This window comes from Vicia villosa, linkage group LG4, assembly GCF_029867415.1.
Source record: "Vicia villosa cultivar HV-30 ecotype Madison, WI linkage group LG4, Vvil1.0, whole genome shotgun sequence".
In the NCBI taxonomy this organism is placed as follows: Eukaryota; Viridiplantae; Streptophyta; class Magnoliopsida; order Fabales; family Fabaceae; genus Vicia; species Vicia villosa.
The window spans coordinates 167,150,893-167,163,383 of NC_081183.1; the positions used below are offsets into that span (position 1 = coordinate 167,150,893).

Genomic DNA, 12,491 nt, shown 5'->3' on the forward strand with positions numbered 1-12,491 from the left:
CCTTCACATGGATTCAATGTTTGCGATTGCTTCATAGGGCAACAAGGATCCCTCGTAGGAATCCATCGTTTTAATTGTCTCAAATGGAGACAAAGATCCCTAGTAGAGATTCAACGTTTTGATCTCCTCAACGGGCGACAGTGATTCCTCACAAGAATCCATCGTTTTGATTGCCTAAAAAGGTAGAAAAATCCGTCGTATGTATTCAACATTTTAATCACCGAAAAAGACTACAATGATCTCTCGTAGGAATTCAACATTTGTGATCACCTCAATGGATGGCAAGGATCTCACTATGAGCGTTCAACTTCAATGATATCTAATAAAAATTTGATCAATTATATTTTATCATATCATTTAAATTTTTGAATAATATTTTTAAAATATTCACCAATGATAACAAGTTATAAAAAATTGAATAAAATAATAATAAAAATCATATCACTCACATCACATGTGATAACAACAGTAGATTATAGAAGCGAAAAACAAAAACCTAACATCTTATTTCGAAATCCCAAATCCTGAAACCCTAACAACATAGGAATCGCAGCAAAATGAGTATTCGGAAATTGAGCTTCGAAGAATCACGATCACTCTATTCGCTCATCAGAGAAGATCATCGTCCACTCAATGAAATCCTCTCCGAGTTCAAATCCACCGTTCCCCACACTCGCCATTTCACTTTCTGTTCATACCTCGTCATGATCCTGCAGGTAAATCCCTCTTCAACTTCGCCAATCGCCATTAGGGTTTTAAATTTTTTAGCTCTCTTATCGCTATCAAGGTTTTACTTAAAGGGTTTTAATTTACAGTGTCATAATTATCGTGGGTTTTAATTTACCCATTTGAAAAAAATTGTGTTCAAGTGTGACCCAAATTGCAATCAGGGTTTTAAAATGCGGTCACTGTTGTTGTTGTGGCCGGAACTTGATATTGCGAAAAATCGAGACCAAATGTGACCTCAACTGTAGCTGAGTTGCGGTCACCGAAACATATCAAATACTCCCTCTGCCCTGCAAAAATTGTTGCATTTCCCATGATAGTTGTAGTATCTGACCATTTCAAGTAGATTAAGAAAATATGATAAATGAAAGAAAAATAATGTTGATTTTACTAATCTAGCTTGTTAATTATTGGCGGGTTTTCATTAATCCAATCAATTGGGAAATAGTAAGTTGGGAGTGTGTAAATTGTATTTTTATTAGTGTACAATTGGAAACCAAAAGGACAATCTTGACTCTACATATTTTTTAATTACAAATGTGGCAATTGTTATGGTAAAGAGAAAGTAATTGTAGCTCACACTGTATGCAATCCAAGTAATAGTGGGCTGGGTTTTCCACGTTTTGAAACAATATTGAGATAAAATAATGTGGTTTTGATGTTTTTTGTTGAAATTTTTATGTCTGTGTGTGTTTTTGTTTTTTTATCTCTCTATTCGATTGGAGATATTGTAAAATGTTGTTTAATTGGAATCTTTTACATGCAGGACAATAAGGTACTTAGCACTACTGAGCGATTAATAGCCTTTTCTCTGCTAGTTGAGGCTTATTCATCTCAAAATCCGGCTTCAAATCCCTTCATAAACTTTATCATAAATGTAAGCAACTTTTTCCATTGCTATATATTTTCTCTGTCCAATTTTTAATTTATTGGGCACTACAGGGTTTGTCTAAATCTTGGAAATTAGAACCAGTTTTTTAAATTAAAGGAAGAAGAAAAAAGTGAAGTGCAAGAGGAGGACAATATACCTTCACGAAGACACAATGGAGAAACAAAGAAAAGATGGGCAAACATCTTAAATATAGTGTTACCATTGAAATCAGTTGAAAGATTGTCAATATGAGAGAGAGTAAATGGCTCAACTTAATGGTAAATCTATGTGGACTAAACCAATCTTCCTGATGGAACCGACTTGAATGTAGTGTGAAACCCATAAAGAAATTGCTTTTAGAGCTAGAGAGAAACTGCCGATGGCGCTAGAGTGTTGACAATGCATTATACCTTAAGTTTAAGTGACTGAGGCACATGGATGAAGCATTGGAATAAGGAGGTTGATGAGTTTTGGACATTAGAAATGCTCTGTTTGAGAATATGTGTGAATGCCTGGATGGATGGGCTTTACTAGCTCATGTTAAGCTTGAACTACTTGAGAGTATGCAATCTTAAATTATATTCACTAATTTTCTTAAACTCTTGAGGTTATGCAAGTAAAATTTTAAGATAGTTTACCGAGTATATCATATGGCGAATGTACCGAGTTAATAAGTTTTTTCACATTGAGGCATGCAACTTTACGGGTTTATGGTTAAGACCTGCATTTTGACAACTGTGCTGGTGTGAAAAATGTAGTAAATGGAAGGTAAAGAGGAGAGAAAGGCACTGTTAAAATTTCAATTTCCATAGGGTCAGTGATTAATGTAGCCTATCTTGCTAACTAAATTCAATGGTTGTTGTAGTTCTTTGGCTAGTTTTTTTATTTAATTCTATCTGCATGCTCTATAATATTTTTTTGCGGTGTTTTTGTACTGTGACTGTTGAGACAAGGGTAATTTGTTGTTTACAGGCTTCCAGTCATGAAGGGTCCAAAAAAGTTGAGAAAGCATTTATTCTGCAACTATTAGGTGTTGATGGCTTCCATAATGGCAAAGAGGTCATATTCTATTTATTGTCTTGAAAACTCCAGTGATATACATTGTTGTTACTTATCACTTATGATGGACGAGGAGATTTGTAGGCATTATTATTAGGCATGTAGGCAAAAAAGGATTGATTAAGGTGTGTGCGCTTTGTTTACTGTAACTTGGGTGCATTTAGATGGAAAGTGGAAATTTTAAATTAGAAGATGTATGTTGTTTAGCAAATTTTTTTCAAGGGTTTATTAATTAATACTGCCTCATCCCTCATGTATAACTGTTCGTTTGATTATTCAAATATTTTCCTTTCAGCTTGTTTATTTGTGTCATTTGTTTGTTGTGGTTCTTATCCACTCCGAAACAAATACCTTCATCAAAGGTATCCATCTTATTAGCCATTAAATTTCGTTTTAGATAAAAAAATTTGTGCCTCATAACTCATTTACAAGAGACTGCTGGTTTGATTTTTCTAATATATTTCCTTTCAGCTAGTTTATTTGTCTCATTTGTTTGTTGTGTTTTTATCCTGTCCGAAACAAGTACCTTGACTAAATCAATCCTCTTAATTATTAGCCATATGAAAAATTTGTTTATAGGATGTTCGCTTTTGGTTAAACATAGTATTAGATTGTTTCTTGTATTAGACTCTAATGTTTGTTTCACCTTTAACATACATATAACTATTTGTTTCATGCGTGGATCAGTTATACATGGCATCATGTGTTTGCTGTTGGTGCACAGTGCACACACTATGCTTCCTTTCTTGTGCATTTTTGTTAAATGTTTATCTTCTAATGGTTTGTAGTTTCTGATATGTTTTTCTTTTGCTGGAGGACTGCAGTTTCTCAACCAGTCGGCATCAGATTATGTGACAAAATTTGACCTGTCATCGCATGTAAGTTACTTATATATGGCAAAGTGACTGTACATATTCCATAATATACCTATCTCCCTTCCGTAATATCTAAATATTCTGAGATACATTGCTGCTTTTCCAAGGGCGTGTTCTTGTCTTGCTTCTAAATTTTTTGACTTCTATGCTTATTTATCTTTTATGATGCCAGGAGTTCCCTCCACTAGATCAGTTGAAGCAGCAGTTTTCTGACAAAGTTCATCAGGAACCATATCATCATTTATTTAACGATGGTTTTGTAAAAAATGTAGTTCCTGACCCAGACGTTCCCCCTAATTGTGATACGGATTCATCAGAGTATGGCCCTATGCAGTGTATAGATGAATTTATGAAGAATTTGTTTTCATACTTAAAATGGAAATCATATACTATGTGGTTTATAATAATGAGGGTCTATTAATAGGTTTGATCTGCGACCTGGAACACAGCCAAAACTTGGCACCGGAAATAAAGGTGAAGCAGTGGTTGGCTTATTGTCAAATCTTTCACTGGAAGGGTTAAGTCCTCACTGGATTAGGCCTCTTCCACCAAGGCTCCCAATACTTGATGGCGAGGTATTGCATATTTGTGTCCGCAATGTTTTTATTTTTATTTTTGAGGCCTAATATATACATATATAAATAAATTGTTCTAACTATTTATACTTTTCAGCTAGTTTGGGTCAACCCTAATGGCAAACCCTTTCCATCTGTGGTAAACCCTTTTCAGCTATCTGGGGCCAACCCTAATGACCACCGTGAGCTTATTTGGGACTATGGTATGTGTGTTGATACTAGTCGAGGGGCTGCAGTAAGGGACTTAATTGCAAAAGCTCTAAAGGGAGCTCTTGCACCTGTACAGCAAGAGGTGATTATCATTTTAAGCTATTGTATTATTATTATTATTATTATTATTATTATTATTATTATTATTATTATTATTATTATTATTATTATTATATATTATATATTATATAAGAATAAATTATTCAAAAAAGAAGAGAGAAGATTAAAAGAGCAAAGAGACCCAATCTCTGCATATCTGTTGAGGAACTTGTGTATACACCATATAAAAGCCAAATTCTCTCTTCAAATTGTTTGCTGAACCAATGAACCATCCTTAAAATGAGTTGCCAAATGAACCCAATTGTAGTGTGGACAGCACTGCCATAAAAATTTACCCTCTATACTTGGACCAAAACCGCCAAAGGTGGTTTACATGAATTAGTCCATGGACTCGGCACAACATACCAACACAGTTACCATAACAGACTAACAGTCTGCAATATTTGGCTTCGTCCAAAAAGCATTCACTTGTATTTGTATAGAAAATTGAGCCATCTCAACCATTTAAGAGGAAATAAAGGTCTAATGGTGTATATTACCAAATCCATGATTTGTTTTCACGACATTTATAGGGAACAGACACAAAACTGATTCTGAACATCCACCAAACATAACACACATTTAGGGAAAATATGAGACCTGTATCCTGCAACTTTGTTTGTGTAAGATAAGATTGTAAGATAGTTCTCTGATTTATTTGTAAGGAGAACATTGTTTCTCGTTTCGGTTGGGTTCCCAAGGAGAGTTTTCTTTTCTTAATATCGTATAATATTGAATACCGTACAGATTCCTTAGTGCAATTTGAAACACGTAATACGGAAAGTTATATTTGTACCTTACTTCTTTTATCAAATTTTCATTGAAGAATAAAATGGTTTTCATTTATGCCCCCAATTCAGCAAGTCCTTATGGAGGTTGCAAAGGATCCAAAGATTGTATATCACCTTGGACTGACACCAAGGAAGTTGCCGGTACGTGTTTTTGTAATCATTTTGAGAATCATTGGGCAAATTTAGATTTTGATGTTTTGTCCTCATTTATTCTTTATCAGGAACTGGTGGAAAACAATCCCCTAATTGCAGTTGAAATTCTCGGTAATCTGATAAAATCTCCGGACTTATCAGCAGAGTATGCATTTTACCTCATAGATCTGTCTGTCTTTTGCTAATACTCAGTCACTATTATTTTCTTTATTTCTATTTGCTTATTATGGATACAGATACTTTACAGTACTTGTCAATATGGACATGAGTCTACACTCAATGGAAGTTGTGAACAGGCTTACAACAGCAGTTGATCTGCCGTCCGAATTCATTCACATGTACATAACTAATTGTATATCATCTTGTGTGAACATCAAGGTACTTCACTTTGCCTTTTGCTCTAACATGTTTTTTCCCTTTATGAAATGACCAATGTTAGTAGTTAGTTGTTATTTTTGTTTAGGGGAGTGTTGAATCCATGACCTCCTTATCACTCCAATCCCTATGTTCCTCCCTCAAACCCCTAAACCACCTTATAACTCTTTTTCTGTAAAATGTAGCACATTGACACTTCTGGTTGAAGGCCTCTGAGTGTCCCATTCTCATGAAATATTTAATAGGCCAAACACTCCATTCTAGCGTTGGAAGATAATTTTTTTTTAGGCTCCTAACATGTTGATGATAGGACTCCGGCGCCTAGTTGATCCTTTCAATCAGATTGTCATAAAAAAGTGAAACGACTAATTCCAAAATTTCCTTTTGTTAATATTGAAGATAAAGTAGGGGGTGAAGGGCCTTTAAATTGATCAATTCAGGTCCTTTTTAGCTTTTTGGTAGTAGATGGACCAAGAATGAGTTGAAGGCATCAGATTAAATCACGGACACCTTACACGACACACAACACTGCTAATGAAAAAAGCATAAGACACTGACATCACTGCACATTTATTAATTTATTTATTGCAATTTAATTAAATATTAGTATTATTATTTAAGATCTAAATTGAGAATCAAAATATCTACACATGGGCACCTAGATTGAGCAATTCATTTATCCATCTTTAACCCTTGTAGATCTGTCTGAAATGTCTTCTAAAAGTATATGAAGTGTGTCGAAGCAAAGAAAAAATAAATTTTGTTGGGATACTTATCTATGTTGTCTGACACTTGTCATTCGAGTGTTGGGCACTGATCCAAGAAGTGTCGAAGCAAAGGATACAATATTTTTTAAGTGATTTGTCTGAGTTATCCGTCACGTGCTGTGCAAGTGTTGGACACAACGCTGACGCTTGTCAGAAACCGCGCCATGCCTCATATTAGAGGTGCCCATGATTCATAGGTTGAAGGTGAAACGCGGTTCAATAGTTCGTCTTCTTGTTTTAAAATGCTCCCTCAGTCTCAAAATAACTGAGCTATTTGAAAAAAATTGTCCCAAAATGATTGACCCATTTTAATTTTCAATACAATATTAATTATTTTTTTTCCAGTTGTATCTTTTAATTAGAATTACTTTCATCACTCCCAATTCAATACCTCCCAGTTTGCATTTATGGTAAATGTGAACATACCAATACAAGAATAAAGTAATTTAGTAAAAATACTATTCTCTCTTTCAGTTATACACTTTCCTCAATCTGTATGAATTTGTTATCTAAGTCAGTTAGTCTGGGACAGAGGGAATGTTTTTTTTTGAACCACCAAAATATTAAAATTGTATTTTGATATCTCTTAGTATTTTTGGTTATTCATTATATTAGGTCTGCAGAGCTTGTAACCTTTTCATATTCTGCTAAACAATGATATTGTTTATCACAAGAGTATGCTTTTTTACGAGTAAAGTCACAGAAATTAGTTTTTTCTTTTTCCAATTTTTTTGTAAGTATATAAGGTTTAGTTTCTGTGTGATATTTCATTCACATGTGGAGTTTGCACGGTAAACTTTATAAGATCATGGAAAATTTGGAAAGGCAGATGAAAGTAAATTTTTTTGATGAAAACCACCACCAATATATTTGCTGTCTTCTGGTATCATAGAACTGCTTTCTGAATAGCACCTTTAATTTCTTTTTAAATTTGGGAAAGAGATTTTTATTAAATAGTGGTGGTACTACTGACCACTTTACAACTGCTCCTTCCATATGAGATTTGAACCTTGTGATTTAAGGTTACAAAGTCAAACTCTAACACCTCTTGAGCAATAGTACCTTTAATTCAAATTCAATACAACATTCCTTGAACTAGACTAAAATGTATCCTCATGGATGGAAAATACACCCATATCTGTACATGATTCGTGCTTATAAGTTATAATTGTGCTCTTACCTATATCGCTCCATACATATAGGTATGTCAGTGTACATTGACGGCCCCCACTTCCCACATCTGCCTTTTTTTATTTTCTACTGTTTGTTCGATCTTGAAGTGATCTCGTATTCCTAATATTTATGCAAGATCTTATTTTCAATATGTCGAGGCTTATAGCTTATAGCTTATTCTTTTGTCATTTGATTTTGAAATATTTATGCAAGATCCCATGTTCAATATGTCGCGGCTTGTATCTTATTTTCTTTTGTCATTTGATTTTGAAAAGCTAGCGAAAATTGTGCCACCAGAGAATATTTTTCAATTTGAACTTACTTTTATGGCATTCGATAAATTATTTTTCTTGCAGTGCTGTTTCTTTCAAGTAGAGAAATAAGTTTCATTTTGAGATGGTTTATATATTTTAAATAACTGTTTTTGCCCTGCAAATCTCTATACTTGCTTATTTTTATTTTTAACATTAGGATTAGTATGTGGTAACTGGTATCCATACAACTTATATTTCCCTAAAAAAAATCTAAGTTTAAAATTTAGTATGTTGTATCAGTACTATTACTATTTTGCAATTAACACCCTGCCTGGCTTTCTACCTTTATCTCTTCAGGATAAATACATGCAGAACAGGCTTGTAAGACTTGTTTGTGTTTTCCTGCAAAGCCTGATCCGGAACAATATTATAAATGGTAAGTTTATCCCGTTTTTCTTGAAGCCTGAAAACTCCTGATAGGATTAAATTTTTAATTCCATTATTACTAGTTTCCTGAAAATATTTGTTATTATTCTCAATTTGTATATTAATTGACTGAATCATAAAAAAAAGGAATGGAAATTTGGCTGTACTCCACTTATTTTTGTTGATGATCCTATATAGCAGTTAAAGATCTCTTCATTGAAGTTCAAGCGTTTTGCATCGAGTTTTCGCGGATTAGGGAGGCAGCTACGTTATTCAGACTTCTCAAGTCATTGGAATGAGTACTCTGTTATTTTTTAATCCTTTCATGAGCTACCAATTTCAAGACTTGTATGTAGATATGTCTACCTGATGTTGGTAGTGCAGTTGTTTACTTTCTCATTGTGGAAAATAAAGATCACCTTTAGCTTTACTTACATTTAATTAAGGTTAAATTAATGATTTTTATTTCTTATGAGGTTAAATTAATGAGTTAGAATGATATAGAAAGATCCTTGTAATTTATACTATTTGTCCTTGTGGGTTAACTGTGTTAATTTTTGTTTCATTCATGGACCTGCTCCAATCAGAGATGTGAAATCTGAGCTGAGGGTGTATGGATTCTCTTTCACTAAACTGTTATGTTATAAGTATATCCTTTGTATTTAAAAAAATTAGTGAGTGCATTTAATCTCTTATAATTTTATTTTAAAAGTGTATATATATAATCATTCAAAAAAAGAAAAACAACAATAAATGCATTTATTACTCCTTTCCTAAATATGTTTATAATCAGTCCTCTAGCTTGCACTTGTTTTCCTTTTCATATAAAAGATCAATGAGGCTCTTTACTCCAATTACTGGTGAGATTTTTTCTTCCTCTCGAATTTCTTGGCGTATATAAAAGAAAACAAAAATACTTCTCTTATTCATTAACAAAATTGAGTACAAATCACTTGCAACAGATACTAGATTCAATGGCTTATGTATTTGTTAGCACAATTTAAAGTTTCTTGTCCTTAGATTGATAACCAAAGTGTGTTACATGTGTCTGCCAAATGGTTGCGTAATGGTGAAGATTTGGATATCATATCGAGAGTGTGCTGTTTTCAAGTTATGGATCCAAGTGTGTTACATATTAATGTTGTTATTACATCTTAAAACCTTCATAAATTAAACAAAAAGTCACAAAAATTTGCAACACTCTCAATCATAAATATTCTACATAATCATTGTACAAAGCCAAAGAAGAAAAATAGCTAGGAAAAAAACACATCATACCCAATATCTCCTTTGTAGTAGATGTAATATAATCACTAAACTCGTGGTGTGACTAGACCCTATATATGAATAATAGTCCCTAACCAATGCCATAAAATGAAAAGCTTCTACAACCATCTAGAAACTGCCCTATTGCAACTGTAACTTTGCCTAAAAACTGCCCTATTGCAACTGTAACTTTGCCATGACCATAATCAAGACCAGCCAAATGAATCTTCCTTGTAGTCTTGAGCTAGCTGATAAACCAAAAAAAAGATAGAATGTATTATCACATGGAAAATGTATTGAGTATTGAAGAGTAAAAATGATTTTCCATTAGTTTAGTTGTTATGTACTCTGCTAGGTTTATTTACTGAATCAAAGTTCAACTTTTGTTTAGAAAAAAGTTATGAATTGAACTGTCGACTTAGTCAGACAACTTAGAGTTGTGACCTTACCCTTACTATCCTCATTCAATGCTGGTGGCGGAGAAGAAGATGACGACGAATTTGTCACTGATATTCCAAGGTCAGAGCAACCCATGCCAAGAGCACCTTCAATACAAATGAAAAAAAATCTAGTTATTAAATTTCTACTACTTCGACACACAATGTCATGTAACATAGATAATGTTTTTTTACATCATACATAATCAATCGTAGAACTAATAATTTTAGGGTTTAATTTTACTAGTGATACTTGTAATCTTACATTCTCTGAAGCAAGGAAAAGTAGTGACATTGAGGAGATTTTTATAGCTTGCTTCACATTCGCAAGTATAGTTGAACGCCGATGTCTTCTTACACGAGCCGCCTCCACAATCAACCCAATGACAAGCTAGAAGAACATAAGAAGAAAATGATATTATAGCAGAAAACAAAATCAAACAGAAAACTGATATCGCTATGGTTATATCTTTGAGTTACCATCAAATATCGACTCATTGGCTTTTCTTGCTTTTTCCGGAGCAGGCGCAGGAGCTTTGGAGCAAGAGTAGTCCAATGTACCTAAAAATGATATCATTGAGTGTGATTAGTGAACTACAATTTTGATTTTGACTTAAGGCTCTAACTTAATTGCCTTGTAAAGCAAATGATAAGTTTAGAAGATCATCATATAACTCTAGTAATCCATTACTTGACCACTTTAAAATGTGATTAAACCATGTTACAAATTCAAGATAAAATCATGTTGAAAATTATGCATTCATAAGAGTTATTGTTTAGTCTTCATATTACTTTTTTTGCCAAGTAGTTTAGGGACTAAAATTTCATCCTTTAAAGGTGAATAAGAGAGAAGACGCAAGTTCAAACTCGTGTCTCTGCAATCTGATGTCTCTGCACAGCTACCGACTAGGCTACCTTAACGAGACATCTTTGTGTTATTTAAACATCTTACCTTGAGTTACACATTGATATATATATATATATATATATATATATATATATATATATATATATATATATATATATATATATATATATATATATATATAAATATAATTTAAGCATATCAAGAAAAGTTTGGTAAAATTTCCATCTCATCTGTTATTAGTTAATTCCTTTCTTTTCAACATTTCACCAAATACCATGGACCTTTTCAATCACACACAGTTGCAACTAAAACATACATCATCTAGAAGAAAACATACCACATAACTACTTTTTCTTCCCAAAGTTATACGTTTGAATAAACCAATTAATTAAGTGCTTAAGTAACATATTTCTGTAACAAATGATAAAACATGTTTTTGAAATGCAATAGGTTGTTTCTATAAACTCTTCCAAACAATATTTATGTCAATAGATAAGCTTAAATAAGTCAATTCAAACAATTACGAAATCAAGAGAGAACAACAACATAAATTGAGAATAGTTCTTACAATTAGGAATGATGCAAGGAAGAAACTTCAAGCCACCATGATCATTGGAATCAAAAGCTTTCTTCCAACCATGATCACACTCACATTCAAAAGGAATAACACTATTGTTAGAAGCTTTGCATGTTCCTTTCCCACATTCCACTTCCTTGCACACGTCATCTAAACACAAAAAGCAACAAAAACATAAATCAAACCAATCCAGAAATCCCAAACAACATATCATATAAAAAAAAGCTAAAAACTTGAAACGACCCTTTTGATTACACTTAATGAAACCACAAAACCCACAAATTAAAATCAACAAAAAAAGCATCTCACCAAAGAAAGGGGAAAGCAAAGGAGAAAGCAAGTCACTTCTAACGATAAGAGGTTGAAGAACAAGAAAAGCAAAAAGAGCTACAACACTTGTAAAAGCCATTTGTAATACTAAAAAGTGATTATCAACGGAACTTAGATGTGGGGACTCTATATAAAAGACTAGTTAGGCAAGTTTGAAAATGAAACGTTTTTTTCTAATATAGGAATAGGAATTTATGGTAGAACGTGGCTATATCTAGAAGGGATGTGTGTCCATGAAATGAGAACAGTGAGTCGTTGGTAGTTGAGTGTTTGACAAAGCTACTAGGTTGCGTTTAAGATGTGGGAGGTGGAACCAATTGTGATGGTGCACGTAGCTACAGTCATTAAGGTTTTTTTTGGTCATGCAACCGACCTATGCGATGTTTGATGTTGGTGGTGGATAATAATGTTGGAAAAAGTCAACGTCTTGTTAAATCTAAACCATAGTATTTATGAATATTTTTTGTGTTGATAGCGTTTACTCCTCCAACTTTATTTTTAAGAAAAACTATCTAATTTGGATTTTTTTTTTTTTTTATAAAAAAACCCAACATTTTTCAAGTTAAATATCCTAATAACAACCTTTTTCAATTATTAACCAAAATACCCATGTTTCAACAAATAAAATTCATAGTTAAGAGGAGACGCCACTAGGGTGC

The 12,491-nt window shown here is 33.1% G+C and overlaps 2 protein-coding genes across 6 annotated transcripts; one reads left to right on the top strand and one right to left on the bottom strand.

Annotated features, from left to right (window-relative positions):
* The first annotated feature begins 451 nt into the window (after positions 1–451).
* On the top strand, positions 452–8,987 carry LOC131595794 (uncharacterized). 5 transcript variants are annotated; one of them, XM_058868269.1, is made up of 12 exons: positions 452–716; positions 1,493–1,603; positions 2,570–2,656; positions 3,481–3,534; positions 3,704–3,849; positions 3,956–4,106; positions 4,261–4,398; positions 5,276–5,347; positions 5,428–5,504; positions 5,596–5,737; positions 8,286–8,364; positions 8,553–8,987. In XM_058868269.1, exons 1-12 carry the CDS (start codon positions 558–560, stop codon positions 8,651–8,653), a joined length of 1,317 nt encoding a protein of 438 aa, XP_058724252.1. In that variant the 5' UTR covers positions 452–557; the 3' UTR covers positions 8,654–8,987. The 5 variants fall into 5 exon arrangements, 4 of the variants coding, with proteins under 4 accessions (XP_058724252.1, XP_058724253.1, XP_058724250.1 ...); XM_058868270.1 differs by having other exon boundaries at positions 8,556–8,987; XM_058868267.1 differs by having other exon boundaries at positions 456–716; positions 4,204–4,398.
* Positions 8,988–9,524: 537 nt separating this feature from the next.
* Positions 9,525–12,159, bottom strand: LOC131595795 (uncharacterized). The gene is made up of 6 exons (XM_058868271.1): positions 11,812–12,159; positions 11,494–11,652; positions 10,538–10,618; positions 10,323–10,448; positions 10,070–10,165; positions 9,525–9,868 (listed from the first exon to the last, which is right to left on the bottom strand). Exons 1-6 carry the CDS (start codon positions 11,909–11,911, stop codon positions 9,795–9,797), a joined length of 636 nt encoding a protein of 211 aa, XP_058724254.1. The 5' UTR covers positions 11,912–12,159; the 3' UTR covers positions 9,525–9,794.
* Positions 12,160–12,491: the final 332 nt, after the last annotated feature.